Below are 24,864 nucleotides of genomic sequence, written 5' to 3'. Positions count from 1 at the left end.
CTGTATTATTTTTATTTATGCTTTTATTGTTCAGTTGTATCCAGGAAATAGTTCACCTTTGTGGACACCACCACTCTTGTGGATTCACAGCAAATCTCTGGCAATACAAAAAGCAGCACCGCAGATGCGTCTTTATTAGAAATCTTTATTGCATTAACCTACAGGCATGTTTGGTGATAAACAAAGTGGTAATGACAGGTGCTACAGGTGAAGGTTGGTCATCTTTGGAAAATAGAAACATTTCAACGTTAAAAGACGTTCTTGTAGGAGAAACAAAAGCAGAAATACAGAGGCAAACATTTCTCATAATTTATATACATAAAAGTTCAGTCTTATAAAAAAAATGCAAAACGTCTGGGAGGTGCTACCAGATTCATCGCAATGGGCCAGGCCCAGTTTGGTGGCACTCAGATGAACTATATCAAAACAGAGGAGGTTTCCTGTACAAGGTTAAATAATCACGCACATGTCAAATTTAAGTGATTTACATCTACTATGACGTTATATACAATCTTTAATATAAAGCATCTTCATCAAAATCAGCTCTGTGTAGTCCGCCCTTTACCTTGTCCTGGGGGTTGGGGGGAGTAACACTCTGTGAACAGGTGCATCTATGGGTATGAGCCTGCATCAGTAATCCCACTTTTTCTAGATTACGCGGCAAATGCAGGTTGATTCGCTGCCTTACAATAAGCGTGCCTCATTGTCACCACTTCTAGGACAACTAGCCAGCCATTTTGGCCTAGATTACATTTTGCTGCACAATTGACATACTTTAAGTGACGTGCGGCGTGGTGTGAATTACATCATTGTAAGATTACAATGTCGAAAAAATCCATATGCACATGTACTTGACAATGTCAGTCTTTTGCTCGAATTTTTTTAATCTAGACTTTCTAGAAAATAATCAAAATGTATTTAAATGGAATGTTTCCATCTGTACTTGTAAAATCATGAAATATTATAGATGGCTGTTTTTATATTTTCATTATAACTTTATACTAAACCTTGCACACACACCCAAAAAATTATTCAGTTTACACCCACTGTGCTTTTCCCAATTGCTGTATGTTTTACCATGTCAAACAAGCCCACCCAGGGCGCGCCATAGCATTTCTCTGTGAAGGGCTCCTGCTGTGCACAGGGGCCGATGTTCAATGCTGTTATTGGGGCACTATATGCCTCTTTAAAATTGAAAGCCTATACAAAGAAATGTGCATGCCACCGGATGGAACTAAAATAGATCTGGATCCATCATCCACTAAGTTGAGAGGATACCAGCTTCATTCCACTGATGACGTAATCTGACGTGGACCGCATCTGGATTGCGACCTTGTTATTATGGAGGTTGTGTCCTGAAGTGCAATGAGACGCAGTGATTATCTATGACAACTCGGGTTGCCCGTGGGTGGAGATTTTCACACAGATGTGAGATGAATTATTAAGACCTTTTATCCATACCAGAAAGACCAAATTCTAGGGGTTTCTACTTACTCTGCGCACCAAAAAAAGACACTTCTTTGTATAAACTGCAGTTTATGTTTTGGAATCCGACCTGGAGCCGAATTTTCACGGGGAAAATGTTCACTTAAAGCATTCAGCCATGCGCTCATTTTCTGAAAATTGAACCGGACACGCAAACATAAGATCTTGGTCACAATACGGAACCAGTTTCTAAAGAGCTCTGCATGGTTTTCTTTTTAGGAATTTGCAGTGCAAGAGATTGACAAAGTGCAAAAGTTCACATACTACATGCAATCGCAACTGTAAAGGTGAGCGAAAGATCATCCATCATGATCTGTACTTGTATCTATACTTTCTTCAGCTCCTGTCTCAAAATAAAAACGATCCCACCTTAAATCCACACACAGCTTGCTGAGTAGATTCCCTTGGTGCTGACCTCTCACAAGCCTAGGGCTTTTTTTCTGTTTTGTTTTGGGGCACCTTCTCTTAGGTGTCATCTGCGCTGGGATCTGGTGATCTGCTACTTGGGTTGCACTGACCCAATCTTGAAATGTGGTGTTTCTGGACCGGCATGGGCCCTAGTGCCCACTTCTGTATTTGCTGCCGTTTAAGAAGAATTTGAAAAGAACCGAAGCATACAATAACCTCTAGGGCAATTTAATTTTAGGAACTGAGTTTTTGGGCCTTCAGAGAGAGCGATTTTCGGAGCATGTTACAGATCGCATCAGAATTGGTGTAGTATATGGGGCTTGAGGCAGTGCTTGTCACAGGTCCCCATTGCCCCTTTGCCTGCTGTTAGAATGTTGGTGCTTGTGGATGACTGGCAGCTCAGAGAATGTTGGGTGAATGTGATGTGTGTATGGATCCATGAATGCCAGTTAGACTTGAGCTGTGAGTGCTTGAGGATTAACCAGTGAGTGTCTCCCCCAACGTGTCTGTAAGAATAACTGGAACCCTGGAACTACAAGCAATAAAGGAACTTAGTGTACCTGCAAACCCTGGAGTTATTGCAGGTGTACTGAGTAACTTTCATATGATTCTGCAGTATAATAGTTACCCCATATATTATAAGGAAAGGCAGGGGGTATTGTGGGACTCCACCCTCCCCCTCATATAGTTAAACTAGTACTGCTTTCTTGGGGAGTACGTATAAATTGAATTTGGCATTGCATTCATTTTGTATGCAGGCATATTATAAGTTGTATTTACATTGTTATTCGAGCATTGGAAGTAAAGCATTATTGGTATTCTCACTTGTAAGATCAGCACTGAAGTTATTTTTTGCTCTTACATGGCACTCCCGTGTAATCGAGGATGCTGGATAAGAAAATATGTCAGGTAACTGAGTGTGGCCATGGCAAAGGCATTCGAGTGGTCTAGTGACAGGTCAATTTCCATCAAGAGTATTTTGCTTTCCAGCTGTTTACAACTCTGTATGCTTAAAATGTTGGATGATGTGTCCTAATGCATATTTATAGATTTTCCCAAATGCCCAGATTATATTCACATAGGTGTGTTTGTTCAACATCAGCTGGCGTTGGGAGCCAAAAATAGCTCCTGGTAGCTGTTGTTGTCAAGCTAACCAGGCTCTTCTAGGCTACATGCAGGTACTGCATAGCTCCCAGCTACCCTCAATCTTGAATGCTGCATGTATGTATTTTGGGTGGTTTGCATTTACTTTCTGCCCCATACCTAACAACTGGTCCTGAGAGGTTTTCAGGTCCACCATGTTTCTCTCTAGACATTTGCTGGAGAGGAAGCCTTAAATAATTTCTCACCAATGCGTAAACATGTGAAATTGAATCATGAAAACAAGCAAAAACAGGCCTCAGGGATCCTTTAAAGTCCCGGTAGACCAGCGGGCCGAGTAACGTACATCACCTACTCTATTTTAGAGAAATGTACTCGACCCATGGCAACGAGTGACACAAATTTACCAGCACTTTCTACAAAATGGTGCATGTCACTATACCCCCGCTTCATGCGTGGTACATTGCTACCACCCAGATGCCAGCTATGCAAAGTGAAACCTTTATTTGACATGTACTGCAAACAAAGTTAGTTTGCAGTAAATATCAATTAAAAGTGTCACACAACACATCCCAGAATTTCATTGTGCTCGGCAGGAAGGTTGAGAAGCATGCAAATGGTACTTGACCTTCATAAAAATGACTTGACTATGCAAGTGGTTGAGTTGATTTTGCGAGACCTGAAAAGGGACGGGAAAATATGACTTTCTTCTCAAACATTACAACACCCCTTAGCCACCCCATCCTATTTCAGCCTGATTGCTGCCCTATTGCTTGTTTAGTGCATTTGATCAAAGAGGTCCAGCTAACTTGTCGGAGGAGCTATGTGGTTAAGCCAGCCTTGTTTGGTACCAATGTTAAGATTGTATCACTAGGAACCAACCGCCTTTGGAATACAGTGTGGAAATGCAGCATTTTGCCTGTCTTGGGGTGGACACGCATTGTGTTGGCACCTCTGCAAATGGGGCTAACTGTGGCAGCTTATTACATTGCTTTGCAATCTCCTTTCTCATTCTTTCCATGTGTAATATTTGTATGCAGTGCATCAGCACACAACTACAGCAACCCATACCCTCCCGTTCAAAACACATTGTGCAACAAAGTGCCCTTTTCCACAACACCTAGAGACTTGTCAAGGTACAGAGTGCCATACACATGTCTATAGTCGGTCACGTTAAATGAAAATGCATGAAGCAAAACTCCTTTACCATGTTTTAGAATGGTAAGTAGAACCCCCTAGGAAGCAAAGGCATACAACATTCTGATGAATGTATGAATTACTGGGAAAACTCCTCTACCGCGCTGTGTGTCTATGCAACAAAGTTGTCAGCACTATGCGAAAGACCTGCTTAAGCATATTTCCCCTACAAAGGCTACAAAAAAAGAGAACGCCGCCTGCTTGGCGTCACCCCCAATCATCGCTAAAAAATACAAGAATGAAAATCCCATCTCTATATTTATATATATTTACACTCTACATTACATACGCATTACTGTTGCTTAATCAAAGTCATATCTCTTCTACCACTTCAAACGTACAGTGCGGGCCGGCACCAGCCCTCTCCGCACCACTCACACTCACGACCCATTCGGACAAGTTGAAGCAATGTCATTTACATGGTTAGGAAGTTGTGCCATGATATGCGCAGCTGATCCGTCATGCTCGGGAACAGTTGCTGAGCCAAGAGGTCCCGGGGACAGATATCGAAGGTTGTAGATGTTGTACCTCACCTTTAACCTTTGGCTGTGGAAAAGGGTTCCACTTTTCTCTTTTACGTATGGCTTCTCTTGGGAAACCATCTCGTCATTTTCTCAATCCTATCCGATGACTGACTGACTTCCTTACACCCATAATGATCTGAAATACTTGGCTTTTACTCTTTCCTGCTCCCCTGTGCTTCCTCCGGGGATGCAGGGTGCTGGTGGCCACATTACTTGCTGCTGCATGTAGGCTTCATTGCCTACTGTGTCCTCCCACAGCGTAGAGCACCCCCCCTTAGTCACAAGAGCCTGCCCCGCTTGCTCTTATGCCACCAATCCATCCTGCCACCAGCGTATAGTAGCATGGATGCCATATTGGATCCCGCAGTGAGATCCATCCTCGGCTGGTCATGCCCAGGTGCTGTGAGTGCTGAAATGGCATCCCGAACAGCATGCCAATGAAGACTCAAGTTCTGTCACTCAGTTCACATTAAAATTGACTGGCTTCAGGGCTGGCATTATTAATCGATACATCAGAACCACCGTCTACAAGAACACTGACATCTGATCAAAAAGCACCAGCACCCCAGGACATTTGTTGTCCCAGTCATGTGGCCTTTGTTAATTGATTTTAAATGTAAGGATTTTTTTTCTTTTCTGTTAATCTGTAAAATCTGTATGCGTCAAGAACACAGCCTGGCATGTCCATCATTTGGAACCATGGTTGGGGTCGTCATACTGTTATTTCTTTTTGTTGTATGTAATGTATGAGCTGTCCCCAGTGACTATAATGGTCCCAAGTTAGTATCACAACTATCGCCTGGTCCTCAAGCACTATAATATTGTTTTCATTAATTCCAAGCACATTTACTTAACACATCAATGTATTTCTTACCAATGTATTGATGTGCTAAGTACGTTTGCTTGGACTAGAGGAAAGCGACACACATTGGGATAGGTAGATAGATGTTCTGTAATGTACTGACTGCACACAGGTCACTAAGTAGCACAAAACAATATATATGGTGTAGCTGTAGCGCTTGTGGCCAGATTATATTTCGTACACAATCCATATGCAATGGATTTTCTGGCCATTTAGGTCCCAAGCTGGCTATATATGTCACAATTTGGCCATCTAGGTCCTAAATTGCAGGCCCTAATTGAAACAACAATAGGTGAGTGCAAATCTCCATTGAGCTAGTGGCTTAAATCTTCAATATGCCCCCATGTTACTTCCACTGTGTTCTGTCTGCATAGATGTGACTAAGTATGCGCCTGTGATTCATAGGCACCTTGACCCGACCCCCGAAAGTTCGTTATTGTGCTGAGGTGCCTCAACTTGAGGACAAGTGTCAACAAGTGGACAGTGCTATTGGCCTTCAAAGTGTTTGCTATTTTCTTTATCAGTAATAATAAACTGCGAGCACAGTGAATTGGCATGTCTCTAATAGTTCATCTTTAGGAAGCAAGTAACTAAACACACTAAATAGTCCTTAGTCCTCTTGCACAACACCATGAACGTATCCAAATTACTGGGACTTTTAAAGAACATGTTTAAGTTTCATCAGCATTTAAAAATCAGCCAAGGAGGTTGTCACTAAGATTCCCTCTCATTTTGGCATCCATGGGCCTTTCTTGGTGGGCATGGATGTCTATTCATGTCGCTCTGTTAAGATTATTGTCTATGGAAAGAATTAGCAGTCAACATAGGTTGCCCTCGAGAGGAAGACGAATTGGCAGGCCACCGTTGTGTCTGGATGGTGTCCTCTGCCTGGTTTTCCAGCGGTGGTCTCATTCACTGATGACCTCTTTCTTTGGGGAGGAAGGGCTGTCCCGCACTGGGAGCACATCATAGTGGCATGGAATATGGCTGTTTTTTGGCAGGTCATATGGGTCCTGAGTAAAAGGGCCGTTGTTGTTGAAGGCTCCTCCCTGAACGATGCTGACGGTGGGTTCTAGAAGAGCAACAGATAAGCAGAGATTAGGGGTGTGGCTACAGAAAAAAGAAAAACATCATAACACTTGGCATTGCAGACAAAATACGTTGATACAGAATCCAAACAAGGCAATCACAAGAGTTGCACAAGGTAGACCATTCTGCTTGTCTTTCCCCAATTATAGTAAAATAATGATCCCCTCCATAGCTGCACTCGGTCAATTTCTGAACCTATGTTTGATGGGTCCCCTCTGCATGAGTCTGGAAAATGGGACTGTAAAAAGCTTGAATGTTCTTTACTCCCCAAAGACTCTGCTACTTCAGGTCTAAGTTATGTGGTAAGTCAGACAAGGGAGACGGTCTCCAAGACATGTTAGGGATTGACTTTACTTTATTAAAGAAAGGAAATGCCTATCCTAGCTCTATTGCTAATGGTGATGGTCCCTTATGCTAAGACAAAAATAGAAGGTGTTTGTCAGGATGTCGGAAGATAACAATTTTCTCCTGTCTGAAACCTACTCTAGCCTTTGGCCTGCACTACCACTAACAATACGAAAGCATAAACCAACCTATCGATGTGTTCTGCTCTCTTCTTGGCTTGGGATGGCTGGCACTTGACCCCAACCCTCTTTAAGGTTTCAGTTCCTTTTCCCTTTTTCGGTTTCAGTCTTTGATGATGGCCCAAAATAAAAAGTCTCTGAAAGATCAACCAACGTGTGTGATATTTCAAAATAAAAAAAGTCTCTGTTATCAGGTATTTCAAAAAGAAGGACTCCTGACCCCCTCAGTGAGTTTGGACACAGTTCCAAAGAAAGATCACACACCTTCTGAATTCTCTTGACACTCTGTTAGTGTTGAACTCTAAACCTCTTTAGCATGATTTTCACACGGTCACACTGTTCTTTCACTACCTCAAGAAGCGTTTCCTGTAAATTCTCGTTACTCTTATTCTCTCCAAAAATCCAGTTCTTCTCAGTCTTTTGTGGCCTACTGGCCCTTGCAGGCCACATGCTTATTACAATGATTTCACCCCTTTCAGAGGTTTTGCTTCTCCCAGCCTCTCCTGGATTGCTTGCTCAAGTTACCCATATCTCAGTCCCCTTCAGGATTCCGTTCAGTCTCTCGTGGGCCGCTTGACCCCATCAGCTGTGTGTGTGTGTGGCAGTATCTCTACCCCATTCACAGGTTCCTCAGAGTCCAACTGCCCGCCACCCCTTTCTCCTGGCTGACCGCATACCTGCGTGCTGGTGCTTCTTTCAGAAAAGGCGCAGGTGGCTCCAGTACTTGCAGAGCCGCACCTTCGCGTTCATTGGTTCTCCTTTGGCGTTTTGTCCCTTCTGCATCTTTGCTAGCGAGCATGGGTTTGTTGGGCTTCTCTTGTGCCTGTCTCCCCCTCTAGGAGACCTTGAATCCCCAGGCGTCCTGCCTGCCTGGGCTCAGCAGTGTTCCCCAGGCCCTGGGACTCCTCCGCCCACCACGTATCGGACGTGGTCCTGCCTCCAGGTTTGAAACACCCAGCGGTGCGGGAAAGGCCCTGCCTGTAGGCTGCCTCCTTCAGATTTCCTGTATCCTAGCTTTTCAGTGCTGTACCGTCCTTGTGGTAGGGATCAGATTGATATACAAATAGATATTTCTCCTCTGATAAGACATAGGGGGCTAAAACGACCTTCATGAGTGGGCAACTTCCCACAAAACCGCTATTCAATCCACCTGACAATCACTGTTAAACTGCTGGTGCCTTCCTGGTTGCTGCTCTTTTTCCCTACTTAAGCAGCCCTCCAGCCTCTTTTCCTTTGCAGTTGGTGAGCAGGTACAAGTGGAGCTAGGTCACGTGGCCTAATCCCCACCCACCTTAGCCCTGCCTCTTCCTTCCTGCTTTTAACTCTTAAATCAAGGGTGTCTCGCTCGAGTGCCTGAAGTGAAGGGCAGACATAGAAAAGGGCAATTCCTGTTTGGACCTGTTTGGACCGGGAGAACCCAGGGCAAAAATAACCTGCTCAGATAACAGGTAAGCAAGCACCGACATATGTTTTCTCCCTCTGTCCGCAAAGGCCACCCCACCATCACCAGGCAACGCCGTCAACGAGATCGCCCTTCCTCTGAGGCATGTATCCGCAATGCAACAATCTCACCCACATCAGCCTCAAGTCGTTTAGCACCCCCTCAGTGTCCACAACAATGAAATTGATGCTCGCCAATGTCCACTCAACTATTCCCCATGCAGCAGACATTGCTAACCTTATCACTACACACCACCTTCATCACAGACACCTGTCTGACACCCACATCCTAGATCACCTTGTCCCAGACAGCTACATCCACAAGACCTAGTGGCCCTGCACCAGAATTGACATTGACAACATTAGCTCCTTCAAAGTCCTCGTTTGCCACTTCCTGCTTTCCCTGATGGACACAGTCACCTTCCATCTCATCTACAGACCACCCAAACCCAACACCACCTTTATCAAAGACTTCACTGACCTGGTCACCACCATGTCCCTCATGCACGCCAACAACATCTTCCTAGGTGACTTCAAGCTCCCAGGCAACAATGCGACCAAACCGATGAAGGAAGCACCCCTCGGCCTTCTTGAAACCCCAGCCTCACACTGCACACGAAAGACCCAACACACGAGAAAGGTAACATCCTCAACCTAATCATCACTGCACTGCCTGACCTCCACTACAGCTCTTCTCTCCCGCTTGACTGGTCTGATCACCTGGCCGTGCCTTTCAACATTCTGCACACCACCGCAATTAAACACTCCCAGAAGAAACCCATCAGACCAACCTTCAGGTCCTTCATACCTTCAGAACAGTCAAGAGGTGCAAGAACTTCTCCACACGGAAGACCTCACCAACATCCACCTCACATGGACCAAATACCCCCAAACGAACTACAACTCTCTACTGGAAGCACTGAACGCCACCGTCTCAGCCTTCATTGACCGACACATGCTTCTGAAACAACACACCTGAAACCAAAACCGTCAGCACCCGGGTACACACAATAAGTCAACCTCAGCAAAAGAATCATCAGGAAATGAGAGAAAACGTGGCACCTCTCCAGTACTGCATCTGACCTGGCACTCCTCAAGCAACTCGGAGCAACCTCCAACAACTAATCAACACATCCAAGGCCTCCTACTATCAGACCACCATAGCAGAAGCTGACAACAAAAGCACAGCCCTCTTCAAAGTGGTCAAACGCTACCCCTGCATACCACACTCAATCGAAAAATCCACGGCCATCAACATCACTTCATCAAAAAAAATCAGCAAGATTCACCGGCACATAGACACCAGCTCTCCATCCACAGACCCACCTCACGCCCCTCCTCGCAAGATCTCCACACCCTGGACAACGTTTAACACACTCTACAGAGGACTTGGTAGAAACCCTACTTGACCTTTCAGCTGCTTTCAACACAGTAGACTGCCAGGCACTCACAGAAACCCTACATCAGTGCATGGGAATCAGCAAACTTGTCCTATGCTGGTTCAAGCCCTACCTCGCCAACCACCAACAGTTTGCTCAGATGGACTCCTCTCGATCGCCAATGCTACCTGTCACCTGTGGAGTCGCGCAGGGTTCCATCCTCTCTCCAGTGATCTTCAATTTATACATGGAGCCGCAGGGAGCCCTCCAAGCTACACACAACATCCACATCCACCAATAGGCTAATGACACACAGCTATACCTCAAGATCGACTCCATCGAGGACATCCACAGGCTCAAAACCTGCCTCTCACTGATCCAGTCTTGGATGTTCAGTGCATACTTGAAGCTCAACCCCTCCAAGACCGAATTCCTACCCCTCACCAATAACACTGATCACCTAGACATACAGACTTTTTAAATCTGCTCAGCCAGAGTTCCCCCTTGCCCAGACATACAGACTTAGCTATAAACCATGAGGCCCACGGGCTTCACACCTAGCTCACCTCCTGCAGCAAGTCCCTCAGATTCCACATCAACAAACACCTCTCCTTCAAGACACACATAGCTAAGAAAACTCAAACAGCTTGGTATCAGCTCTCCCTCCTGTGGAATGTCAAGCCCTCCCTCCCTTCGGACAGCTTTAGATTCAATCACTGGTCCTATCCCACCTGGATGGGGGCCATGCCCCCCTTGAAGGCCTATTGTCATCCTCCCTTGTGCCCCTGAGAAGTGTCCTACACGCGTCCGCACGGGTCTACACAGATAGGACCACATCACCCCTGCCCTCATCATCCTTCACTTGCTCCCAACGCTCCCACTGCATACACAAATCACCTTCAAGTCTCGTTGCATCATCTCTAAGGCAGTCAACACCTAGGCGATCACGTCGCCCCGGCCCCACTTGACTCACTAGTTGCCATCCGCCCCCCATATCCACCACCCTGTACAGCTGTACCCCTCCTCTGTGCCCCTCTGTATCCTACCCCAGCTGTACATCTGCTCTGTTGTTACCTCTGAAAAGCGCTTCATTGTGTATCTGTATTTTTGCATACCTCATTAAAGTGCTGCGCTGCTTCTCGAAGCTAGGACCGCACTCAATAAATACCATGATCTGTAAATCGGTAACAAACGCTGTGATACCCTGGGGTATGGGCATTCCATAAATGCAATAAAACATATAAATAAATAAATAAATACATAATAAAAATAATGTTTGTCCTCAGTAGAGGCACTCTCACATTTCTTACTCATTTTAAAAGACTTGGGTTTTCACCCTAAATTATGAAGGCTAATCCAGAAGTGGACCCTTGCCTCCATTTGCATTTATCTGAAACAGGTATGTCAATTTAGATCACAAATGACTTACAATAATGCATTTATTGTATGGCGGAGGAGTTCCCATGAAGGGTGCCTTACAATAGCAACAAGATGATAACAAGTGGTGAACCAGTTTGAGAGTTTAAAAAAGTGGTACATATACCAGGGACAAAACAAACAGAAAAGCATGTATATAAGAAAACACTTACAAAGATAACATTAGCCTAAGGGGGGAAGTGCTTCAAACTAAGGAGGAATACTATATAAATATACAAAATCACATTATTAAGCAGCGCTGGAGGAAGTGTTAGGTCAAGGTAGGGAAGATGGGGCAGTGGGGTAAGTGCCCTCTTTAGCAAATAGGAGAGGTTTAAGATGAGCTTTGAAGAGATCTACAGCTGGGCTGGCTTTTATTGTGATGCGTAGCAGGTTCCATTGAAGGAGGGTGAGTAGGGAGAAAGAACGGAAATGATAGGAGGTACAGGGAGGGCATGGGATAGTTAGGTTCAGTGCAAAATAGGACTGGACGGAACAAGATGGTGAGTAAACAGAGATACAATCAGACAGGTACTAAGGAGCAAGACCATTGATAGCTTTGTAGACTAGGAGAAGGAACTTGAAAACGGACCAGTTGTTCATGGAGAGCCAACCTGTGTGCTCTTGGTAGGTAGAAGTGCAGGAGGAGCCCATGGGTGGACATTAGAGTTTGTATAGAGTGGTTAGTAAGCGAAGGACACATTTTCAGAATGTTGAGGAAGTTAATATGAGTAGCAGATGCAGTGGTAGTGATGAATTGTTGCAGTCACAGTTTGTAATGAACGGGGACCCCAAAATTGAAAATCGAGGGAGCAAGAAGGTCAGGCAGGAATAGGATATATGAGTTATATGGGGAATAAGGAATATCAAAAAGACCAACTACTGATGGCCTAGGCGATCAGGTGACAAGAGTGTGTGTCATCCCTTCTGGTTTTTGGCTTCACTTTCTGTTTGTAACTTCACTGGCAGTGGCCATCTTGGATTGGTGACATCACTTCCAGCGGATATCTTGGACTGTTGACAGCTCTTCCTGTGGCCATCTTGGATCAGTGATATTGCGTCCTGCAGTCATCTTGGATCAACCCCATTTCGAGCCGAAGCCCACAAGAGGCTCCTCTGGGATCACCAATCAGGAAGAAATTGTCTCATCCCAGCAACACCAGAGACAATATCGGAGAGACCAACCACTGATGGGCTAGGATGATCAGGTGACAAGAGAGTGTGTCATCCCTTCTGAACTTCCTAGAGGCATCAACCCAGGAGTGTCCCAGTTAAGGGCGGAATAGTGAAGGGTGAAGACCAGCCATTGAACAGCCTCTTTGCCTCTTAGCCTATGAACCATTTGCCTTTCTCCCTGTTGCACCTGTGAGTACCCCACATTCCCTAATGACTGTATGTTCTCTCCACACTGTGCTACTCACCTATAATGCATTCACTCCTGCTCCCCCCTGCTGCTTCTACTCACTTCTCCCTACACTTTCTACAATCAGGCTTCAACTTCTGCCTTTCCTGTCCATATTATAAAACTCATAACTCAAAACTCCCACTACCCCATCTCTCTTCTACTTCCTTTCAGCAAACAGCTGATGAGCTAATGTTACCTCCTCTAACACCTAACCACCTCGCCTAACTTCCTGGTAGAAAGGAAGGGGGCTCTGATTGATGTCTTGCTCAGCCGAACCTTTTCTTGGCTAGGTAGTATATCTGCGCTTATTTCTTCGGTGTCTCGGGTCAATATTCTTTCTCTTTTATCAGGTGCCTTGAGTGCGCCGCAATTCATGTCTCATCTACAATGACTGGAAAATTGTATTTGGGATGGCTCGTGTTATAGCCATTTCTTCATCTCTATTACAGCAGTCTGGATCCGCGAGGAGCTGTAGACACCGTTGGATTTTGTCCATACACTGCACATGCGTCAATGTGACATCAATCAGAGCCCCCTTCCTTTCTACCAGTCCTGATGAAAGCATAAGAACAACAACTACAACAACAGTAGTGATTTTTGTTCATGCTGGAAACACGCAATGTTTCGACTTGATAGGTGTATTGTTATAAAAGCTACACTTTAAGTCACTTCAAGTACTAACCCTCTCACTGTGTTTTTGACATACCACAGTTACTTGATATGACTATAATATGACGAACCAATGTGGGCACCAGGAAAATTGTTGGTCTAACTTGGAAACACATGCAAAGTATGTTAACAGCCTCAAGTAGGTTTTTAAAAATGTAATATATGAGAAAAATAAAGAATCCTGTTTTATTACGAAATAGTGGTGATCTACTATATGAAAGCACAGATCAAATTGCAGAATCTGTCAAATGTTGTGTGAAAGACACCTGTAAGTGTCGAGAGGGAGGGGTAGCCTGAGTCCTTCCTGTATTTGTTATGTGTATGCATGAGTACATAAAAGTATGTTTCAGAAGTCTATTTACCTTAAACTCCATAAGGGGAGGAAGGGTGGGCGTATGTGAATCTAAGCAGATACAAGCATCAGAAATATGATTACGGTCAGTAATGTATGCCTTCTGATGTTTGTGGATCTGCTTAGAATCACATGCTTTGCATAGACTAGCAACCAATACCTGGAGAAGTTGGTGGGATGTTTCAAGTTACTGCAGCAACGAGATGTCTTGACACTGCTTGTCTCACCTGGGAATCTTCTTTGGAATGTGTATCCAGACAGTAATGTTGTGATAAAGTATGTATAGAACTACAAGTAGCTGCTTTACAAATGCCATTTAACCTCCTGTGCCACGTGCTGAGTGTGCTCTGGGCCTGAAAGACAATTTTGTTTCAGAGGGAATAGAACATTTGAATGCATTTGACTGTCCATCTTGAGATAGCTGACTTAGAGACAGGATCCCCTTCCAGTACCTATGGACACAAAGAATTGGTCAGCTTTCCTTATTGGCTTTGTCTTGTTAAGGTAATACATTACAACCCTCCTAACATCTAATGTCTGGAGGCTCCTTTCTGCTAAATTGGTAGGGTTTTGGAAGAAAGTTGGAAGTTCTATGGACTGGTTGACATGTAACTTTTAAATACATTTAGGAGAAACACGTGGGTGTGTTCTTAGTACCACTTTGTCTTTATGAATGACAACAAAGGGATCTTGAAGACTGCTTGTAGTTCACTGACACTTCTAATAGATGCAATGGCAATGAGAAATGCAGTCTTGTAAGTGAGGTGTCTAAGACTGATTTTATGCATTGGCTCAAATGGGGGACCCATGATCGTGTGCATACAACATTTAAATTCCATCCTGGAGTACGGTCAGAAATAGGTAGGTGTAATCTTTAAACCCTCTCCATGAATGCCTTCACTACTGGCACCTTCCACCAAGACACTTTGGTTATCAGAGGTGATTTATGCAGAGAGTACTGATAAATTGACTCTTTGATAGTTAAAGACTAAACCTGAATCTAACACACAATTGGGTGGATGTCTCGAGCTTTGCACCAGATAACAAACCGCTTCCATTTATTGTAGTAGCAATGTTTAGTGTTAGGTTTGCTTACCTCTTTAAGGATGCCCATACATCTTTGTGGCAAGTTTTAATGCCCACACTCTAGGACTTCAGGAGTCAAGCTGTCAAGTTCCGAATTTGAGGACACGGATGTATTGTCCCCTGATGTTGGGAAAGCATGTTATATGGGCATGAAAGTTTCACTGGTGAGCAAAGGGACATTTTGAGCAGGTGTGAGAACCATGGTTGATGTGCCCAAATTGGAGCTATTTGAATGAGTCTGACTCGTTCCTGGTGCATCTTCTGGGTGACCTTGTTGAGTAGCTGTGTTTGAGGAAAAGCGTAAACAAATCTCGCTGACCAGCTCATCGACAGAGCGTTCTCCTTCGAACCTGATTGGGGGTACCTGGATGCATAGTTTTAGCACTGTGTGTTATCCTGGGTTGGAAATGTCTGGTTTTCCCCAGATTGCGAAGATGTTGTGCAGAATGTCTTTGTGCAATTGCCATTCATGTTCTGATGCAAGCTGTACATCTCTGCTTAACAAGTCGGCTAGGCAGTTGTGTTCCCCTGGAACGTGTTGGGAAAGTAGGAACATGTTGCGTTTTAATGCTAAATACCATGTCATGTGCTAGTTTGGACAGACCTGGAGAGTGTGTTCCCTCTTGCTTATTTATGTAAAACACACTATTAAATATGGAGTTCCTCAAGGGGCAGGCATTTCACCAGCCCTTTTCAATATCTACATAAAACCACCATGTGATCAACAGGAATCTAGTGAGTTGCATTTTACCAGCTATACAGACGATTTCCAGTTAGTAATGGATCTCAGTGGGGATTACGTTTCTGATCAGGCAAACCTTACTTCGATTTACTCTTCCATCCATGAATGGATGCTCAAGAACTGGATGTGCCACAACGGTTCAAAAACGGAACTCATGATATTTGGCACTAAACAGGCAAGAGGCAAGGTGAGTCAAGTCTACTCAAATTTCCTAGTTGACAATATCTCCATCCCAGTAGTGGAAAAAGCCAAGAGTCTAGTTACAGCACTGGAGCCATCTATTAGCACTGATGCTTGCATCAACAATGCCGACAAAAACACTCAATACCATCTTAAAGTACTGCAACAAATAAATCCCTTGGTCTCACGCAAAAACTGCAAAACTTTAGTATGAGCAATTATCATGCCTCACCTGGACTACTGCAATGCGCTGCTGGGAGCGGGGGGAGTTAGGAAAGCATTCAGAGGTTCCAGATCGTCCAAAATAATGCTGACATGGTAATTCACAATATCCCTAGGAAAGAGCATGTTTCCAGCTACCATAGGGACCTTCACATGTTACCTATTGCAGTCCCTGACCCATAAGTGCCTGTTTGGTAAAGCGCTGGTATATGCCCCGGTATATCTGACCCAATCATTGACGAGACACATACCAAGCAGAACACTACGATCCAGCTCAGCAAATCTACTCACTGTCTCTCGGGTGAAGAGAATGAGAGGAAAAGGCGAATCATTCCTGATTAAAGCCACCATGGCATGGAATGCCTTTCCAGATAGCCCTCACAAGGAAGAAATGCTGATTCCCTTCTGAAGGAAGTTAAAATCCTTGTTGTTTGGCTGATTCTCTCCGGTCTCTCTTGTCTTGTCTCATTGTTGTTTTATGCTAAATGTTGTTCCCTGATGCCTGTGGGCTATGGCACATTACAAACAAGTAAAATAAAATAAATGAATAAAATAAAACATGGCAATAGTGCTGTCTGTTAGGACTAGAGCTGTTTTCTCTTGAAGTAGATGTTGAAAGGCTTGAAATGCTCTGAATACTGCTAACAATTCTAGAAGGTTGATGTGCTTCTTTGTTAGTAATTGTGTCCATTTGCCGAGAGCAATGTGATTGAGAAGATGCGCTCCCCACTCTGACAGTGATGTGTCTGTGGTAAGAGTTGCCTCTACTGCCGGGGTGGTGAATGATTTTCCCTGCAGAAGGTTCTCTTTGTTCCACCACCACAGAGAGCGAACCAAGTTTTGGAAATTACCACTAGATCATCCCATTGACTGCTTGCTTGAGACCATTGTTTCGCATGCCACCCTTGCATAGGACGCATGCGCAGCCGGGCGTGAGGTACTAGGTAAATGCAGGAAGCCATCTTCCCTTGAAGGTGCATGGCCTTTCGTACAGTTATCTGACGACCAGCTACATAATGTGGATTTTGGAAATGCATATGTTGTACCCTCTTGTTGGAGAGGAAGACTAATGTGTCTTTTGTTCAAAATTGAGCAAGAAACAGTTTTGTTTGATCTGGGATGAGACTTGATTGTTTTCTCATTAATCGAGAAGCATAGACTGAATAGTACATTAGATTGATTTGGCCAATCACACTGCGCCATACACTGTTGATTTGTATGTACAGTTGTACATCTTTTAATTATTTGACATAGACAGCCTGACACCTGTTTCGAGACTTGGCTCTTCTTCTGAGGCTGTGACAAATATATATATACATTTAGAAACAAAAATAACATTCACGTTAAGTCAATAATCATCACAGAGTGTACCCCATACAGGCATCAAATGCAAGGGTCACCAAAAAGGAGTTATGCAAAACACAGAAAAACAATGTATAAATAAACATCACAACCAAGCATGACACTTTATTAATGTGCCTTCCACTACAATCCTACCAGCATGGTCAGCTGCATCTAAATTACCTTTAATACTATTGTTAGCCACTGGTTTACTCTCTGCCACTGTCGTTGAAATTTGAGTCCGAAGTGGTGCATGGACGGCGTCTAGCTGTGACTGAACATTGTCCCAGAGTGACCTATTATAGTTGGAAAGAAGAGTGCTATTGTTGGCAATATGCACTTAGTATGCGGCTGAAGTAGCCACTGTTTTCCCCAGGGTGAATAATTTTTTACTTTCCTTTTCAGGAGGAGCTTCCGCTGAAGCTAAGGGACTCGCTGCCCTTTTGCGGGTAGTGGCAACCACCAGGGAATCTGGCTTAAGGTGACCTCGTATATATAACAGGTGAGAGAGAGCTGGACAAAAGGCATTCTCCACGCTGGGATTAACAGTCCTGATGAGAGAAGGTGTCACTAATGAAGGTTGAATGCAGACAGAAGTAGTGGAATTAATTGCTCTATAGAGGTCTTTTCTTCCAGCATTTCATCTACAAAATCGCGATCTTCGGGGTACACCTTGAGTTTGAATCTTGAAATGGTCTGCTGTCAAGCAGAGCATTAAATAGGATCTGTTCATGAACAGGGGATTCAGCTGCAGGTTGTTCATCATCTTGAGGTGAAGGAAGCAGAAATTCGTCGACCTGATTATAAGGATCATCATTACCTAGATTAGCTTGTGAAGTTCCTTGACCATCAGTATTATCTTGATCTAAATCAACGATCTCTACTGTAAACCCTGCACGTTGGGGCTGTGAATGGACTTCCTCATGTAATTTGGTGGACTTAGAAGGAGGCTTGTCCTGTTCTAAATCAATATTTTTTTGTTTTTACTAGGATATTGTTCCATACATGACACAAATGATGAGAGCTCACATCTCTCTTTTGTCCAAAGGCCTGTCCTATGTGTGTCTTTAAGAGGAAATATAACGTCTTAAGGGTTATGTGTTGGGTCAGAAAGCAAAGCTTCTGACAAAGGAGATAAGGCCTCCGTGTAGTGTGTGTCTTTCAGTGATGTATGCACTTGCACCAAAGTTTTAGTGTGCGAGTGAGGGCGTTTTGACGGTTGTTTCAAACTCGTCTCTTGTGTAGGAGGTGTCAATGGATATTCAGGAGTGTGTGTCTTGGACACATAGGAGGACGCGGGCGTTTGTTTTGGCATAGGTTCCACTGTGTGCGCTTTTGAAACATAACCCGAAATACTTTTTGCTTGTTGTGGAGGGCTGTTGTGCTACACACATGGGGTGGGTGCAGAGGACTGCATCGAGGTAGATGCACCAGCGGTGTGTTTGTGTACTGCATGGCCAGATTGACGACTTTGTTATAGACTGGCTTGGGGTTGTGTGTTTATCACATAAATGGGTATCCTCATGTTGTGTGTGTTTGAGTGCGCCACTGTCACTGGGGGTAGTTTCCATAGCAGTGCCGCCGGCCTGCCTTCTGCAGGGGGGGGGACTGGCACTCAGAAATCTACTGATCCCATATCGTCTTCGACGTTACTTTGTGTGGTGAAAGCAACTTGTTCTTCATCAGACTCTCCGGCGCCTGTTGGGGAGTCTAGGCTGGCTTCCAACCGCGTTACATTTGCCGCCCAACGCTTAGTGCGTAGATCCTTTAAGGTTTTAGCTCAGAAATGCTGTCAGGCTCGACAGCGTTTTTAGCAATGATCTCTTGGGAGGCAGTGATTGCACACCCGGTGAGTGTCCTTCCAAAGATATTTTTTATGGCCGGAAGGGCAACATTTAAATAGAGTTTTTTCCATATCTGAAGAGCAGGGAAATTAAGCATAGAGCATAAAGGGTGTGTGTAAATGTATGCATTTTCTAAGGGGAATATATATATGTATATACATATATATTTATATATACCAATTACACACTTTATATCTAAGATCCATAAATCCACCAAAAAACCCCTGGCAGGACAATAGTAGCCTCCATTGGCTCTCTACTCGAAAATACCTCCAAATACATTGACAAATGTTTCTTCCCGTTTGTGGAAACATTACCTTCCAACACAAAAGACACAACGGATTTCCTTAAACAAATAGACCAAATCCCATTGGAAGACCAGCTATTTACTAGTTACGCTTGATGTGGTCTCCCTCTATACCTGCATCTCCCACGAAGAAGGTATTAAAGCAGTCAGAAGATATTTGTCCACAAGATCACTGAGCTTTAGAGAACATTCTCTAATGTTACTTGACATTCTGTCTTTCTGTCTTTCACACAACTCCTTTTTTTTTGATGGCCAACACTTTAACCAAGTATTTGGGACGGCCACGGGCACAGCAGTAGCTCCAACATAAGCTAATCTCTATATGGGAGTATGGAAAGGAAGTATTTTTTCTGCAGACACCATGGATGTTTATACAAGTAACATGGTGTCGATATGTCGACAATTTGTTCATCCTTTGGGAGGGCACGGAAACAGAATGGTTAGATTTCTTCAAACTTCTAAACACACAAAATGAAAGTCTAAAATGTACAGAACATCATGAGCACTTAGAAGTGGTATTTTTAGGCATTATAGTTAAAGTTATCAATGAATGTATTACTACAGAAGTCCATTGCAAACCTACGAGCACGAATTCAGTGCTACACGCCTCCAGTGCCCACCCTACGAAACTAGAAAACAGCATACCCTATGGGGAATTTCTGCAGATGAAACGCAACTGTAGCGAACAAACAGTGTACCAACAAAATGCGAGAACCACAGCAGCAAGATTCCATGCTAGAGGTTATAAAAAGTCAATCATCAACAAAGCATATGGCCAATGCTCAAATGAAACCAGAGAGATTTTTTTAAAAGGCCAATAAGAAGACTAATAACCCCAAAAACAAAACCAAACGGAAAGTATTAGATTTATTGCTACCCAATGATGGGGCTAAAGAAGTCAGGAAGATTTTGGACAAACATGGTTTCTGCTCCAGAGCGCCCCCGGTATACAGCAATCTAGCCAAACAAATGCTAGTGCAACCTTCAGGAAGACTAGATCTAGTCAATCAGAATTGTCACCGAGTCCCTTTCAATCTAGTCTTACGTCCACCTCCTCAGATTGGCTCACCACCACACGAAAAGGCTTCCAGAAATGTGCCAAATGCAAGGCATGCAGATATGGCCTAAACATGAAACAATACAAGCATTCTCGGACTGGACAGAGTACCAATATTACAAAACATATCATCTATTCAACCAAATTTGTAATATATGTCAGACAATGCAGTTGTGGTCTGTGGTACATACGAAGCACAAAACTTGAAGTGAAAGCTCATATACTTCAACATTTAAGAGCAATCAACAATCATGATCCAACATATCCTTTCGCCAAACATTTTGACGAAAAACATGGAGGAGATATTTAATCTTTGAAGTACTTCAGTATTGATACCGTACCTAAACATCACAGAGGAAGAAACCGAGAGCAAAAACTGAGACAGCTAGAGAGCAGGTACATCATTGACTATAATACAAAGACCCCTGGAGGACATAATAAAGATGAGAAGCTTTACACCTTCGTGGGGGACTAAAACTATTGCCTGAAGATCCATGGGTTCCGTTTGACAATTTTCCTTTATTTGCTATCTTTGTACCCTGACTAAAACAAGTATTTGGTAACCCGGAAGGTTGGGTTCTAATTTTTAAGAAACACATCATTTTGTGTTTTTTTTATTCACTGTTAAAACAATTTGCCTGCAACAGAACATTATTTTTCTTTGTTGGCTTTTAACTTTTATGTCATTGATCAAGCTTGTACACTTCTTTCGTTTGCAATGCAGTGTGCCAGTATGGATTACAAACAATTAGTGTTCCCCTCATATAGTTATACTTGTTGGTGAGGACACATTTTATATACCATATTAGTGCTTATTATTGTTAATTAGAGTTATCAGGATTGATTTTATTGTAGTCACATCCGTCTTCTAGGGCCCATAAAAGCATTACGCATTTATATTATATACTTATGGTGAGTGTATATGCACTATGCACTTTATGCCTGGATTTTAACCTACGAAGCACTATGCACTTTATGGTAGCACTTAATGGTAGTCTTTTCCATTTTTAGGAAGCCCGAATGTGAAGACGTACTAGGCAGAGCATGATGCACTTTATGACAGACGCTGCCAGGTAAACATTGCACAGCCAATCTTTGGCCCAGCCTTAAAGGCCAAGCTCTATGCACTTTATGATGATCTAATATGTCCAGCTTCTAGAAGTCAATTATTGGCTTAAAATGTCCGTTGCTTTTTATACAATGTCTTTACTATTTAAAAAGCATTATGTATTTATATGATATATTCATGACGAGTGATCTAGCACTATGCACTTTATGCCTGTATTTCAATTTATAAAGCACTATGCACTTTATGGGTTCTTCCTCTCTAATTTTACCCCTTTATTATCATATACACGTAATCTAGGGCAAAACTATGCATAGTGCACCTTATATCACATAGACACGACCATAGCTCTAGCGTTATGTACTTTAGGCTGCACAATTTAAAACAATAATGCACTATGCACTTTACGGTGCTCTTTTCTGCAACTTAAGCACCATTTGATAATGTCCTTTTAATCTAGGGCCAAGTAACATGCACTATGCATTTTACACGATACAGTCACGGCCAGCAACTTCGTACATTGTACTTTAGGATACGTTCCAGGCAGATTTAAGCACCTCATGGCGATACTATTAAACCACCATATTGCTGATAAAAATCTATATAACAGAATGATCACTAAGAGAAAGCACAAATACATATATTCATATACGTTTTGTGTCTTCTGTACTTCGACATACAATTGTAAAAATACGAGCAGAAATCTAGTGCCAACAGTAACTGACATCTTCACGGGCAGTTGAATTATAGAGGAACGTGTCATGCCTCAAGTGTACAATATGGCGGCCATGGTTAACCAAACAAGATCAGCGAAGTGCTGCACTAGTCGATTAAAAATGGAAAAAGTACTCAATGCTTGCAGGATGATAAAATAGCGGAAACACTTTGGTTCAAACAATCTGAAGAAGCCCGCTAGAGTGAAATGCGTTGTTGTTTCCCCTGTTCTTCCTTGTCCACCTTGCATCCAATAAACGACGTTATACACAGATTCTTGATGTTGATGTGAATTCTCGACATTCACGGAACAGTGCCGCCGTTTGCTGACAAAGTTCAGTCTTCTGGTGATTCAATATATATATGTATGCATACATATATGTAGGAAAATCCATTTGAGTCGAGTCACACACTCCACAGCGCCCCCTGAGTAGCCAGAAACCGGGATGGGGTTTTTAAATTTAAAAAAACTGTCTAGACCAGGGGACACAGGGGGACGGTCCTGGCAAAACTCAGGACGCCTGGTTACCCTATGCAGTGACCACCCGGGTACTGCTCAAACCAAAAGCCATCTATGGTAAGTTTAAGGTTCGAGGGACAAGAGGAAGTAGTTGACACAATGGTGGGCCAATGCTTACTGTTCCAAGCTACAAGGACTGACTCGTGTCCTGCTCCTATACAATCACGAAACAACAGGCTATGGCAGAGATGGAACATTTCCTGACAGAGCTCACTTCCTCGTGGTTCTTCATGACCCAGTAGTGCATTTTGTGTGGTCCACTGCAGCAATGGATGTTGTTCCCCATGTTGGCGACAATCTAAGCAGCTCATGGCCTCACCGATCAAACAACAGGGCCGCTTCTTCAAAGGAAGGAATTTCAGAGTGTTCTCAAACAATAAGGTGTGACACATCTTCAAATTGCCTCATGTTGGCTAATGGGGATGAAAACGCTTCAAGCACATGCCCAGCAAGACACTGTGGAAGGCCCACTTTCCAAACTTATCAACTAGAGGTGTCTACTTGAAGCCCTACTAGTCGGTATTTTGCAATCAACATTTCCACCTGATTGTGTCTGAAGCAATCCAGGCAGTACATAGTGCATTGTAATCAGGCTCAGTGCAATTTGCAGCTGTGGCCATTGTGTCATTGTGTTGCTCCTATTTTCAGGCAGGGGGCTTCATTTTGTACTTGAGAGGAAAATTAGGGGCCATATGACAGAAGATGTACTACAGTGCAACTGCAATTTTGCATGGTATTAGCACCAGCTTGCAAAAAGCATTATTTAAATGCATGTGTGCACCAGGCCAGTTTGTCCTACTGCTAATGTGCAACTGTGTTAGAGTTAGGGGCAATATTACAGAAACTGTGCAGCATACAAGTGCAATTCTGCTTAGTATTGGCACTATGAGTGCAAACAAAATTCTTTGAATGGGTTTTTTCACCAGGGCAATGTTTGTCCTAGTGATGACACAAAACTGTATTAGCACACGGCCTAACGTTATCTTGGAGCAAAAATGCAGTGCATCCGAAGTGCATGGAAGTGCGGCTGTTGGGCTGAGCCGTGCTGCCAGTTTGGAATTTAGACTTGTGACTGTTGAAGCGGATCGCAAGGAGGAGGCGTCGGCAAGAGGAAGCTTGCATCTCCCTGCTAGCGCGTAACGCGCATTTCTGTGGACTTCGTTATTTTTTGGACTGCTGGGTATTTACGTTTTCACTCCTTCACTGACGCATTTGTTTTGACTCAACCGCGGGTTTACCGCGGGTTGTGTCTAGGGAGTGAATAACTCTCTCTGGTTCTCTCTATCCCACAGACACGCCCATTGGGCCAGCCCACCGCTGGCCCCTTCGCCCTCAGCCACTTCCTCTTCCTTAAAGGCACTGGTGCACGCGCATCTCACGCGCGCATCCGAAGTGCATGGAAGTACAGCTGTTGGGCTGTTCGGCTGGCGGAGGGAGGAGGGGTAGGTACTATTGTGGGCCTTGTTGATTTTGTTCGGGTGTCGGGTGTGCTGTGTTGGTTAAGGGGTGTGTGGTTTCAAGGTGATTTGGTATTTTTGAAGTTACAATCAGCTATAAGCACCCTCCAGTGTATGATATGGGGAAAGCTAAACTTCCGCCCCGCAAAGATGCACGGGCAGATTTTATTGTGGCAGTAAGTACTAGAAGGGCAAGTTTGGCGAGGGCAGCTGCTCTACCACTGCCTGAGGCTAATGAGGAGGAGGCAGATCTACTTCAATGTGCACAACAAGGTCCCCAGTTAGAAATTCAAGCTGAAGACCAAATTGATCCTTCGCAAGAGGCAGAATTTTTAAAAATTGCCCAAGAAAGGTCCCTTCTGGAGAAAATGACCGAGGACTTGGTTGACTCCTCTCAATCACTTTTTGGGGAGGATGACTTAGGGAACCCTGACCAACATATAGGGACGGTAATTAACAGAAATAATGAGCTTGTGA

The 24,864-nt window shown here is 43.7% G+C and overlaps 1 protein-coding gene across 1 annotated transcript in view; it reads right to left on the bottom strand.

Annotated features, from left to right (window-relative positions):
• Positions 1-125: 125 nt before the first annotated feature.
• The window catches only part of MEGF10 (multiple EGF like domains 10), a 373,462-nt gene continuing 348,723 nt past the window's right edge, over positions 126-24,864 (bottom strand). Inside the window, exon 25 of the mRNA XM_069625609.1 lies at positions 126-6,649. Coding sequence (XP_069481710.1) covers positions 6,486-6,649 — 164 coding nt within the window. The 3' untranslated portion in view covers positions 126-6,485. The remainder of the gene's footprint in view (positions 6,650-24,864) is intronic.

This window comes from Ambystoma mexicanum, chromosome 6p (genome assembly GCF_040938575.1).
Source record: "Ambystoma mexicanum isolate Mex_15411 chromosome 6p, UKY_AmexF1_1, whole genome shotgun sequence".
Classification (NCBI taxonomy): domain Eukaryota; kingdom Metazoa; phylum Chordata; class Amphibia; order Caudata; family Ambystomatidae; genus Ambystoma; species Ambystoma mexicanum.
Note: the sequence above shows the minus strand (reverse complement) of the source record. Positions and strands in the feature narration are given on the sequence as shown.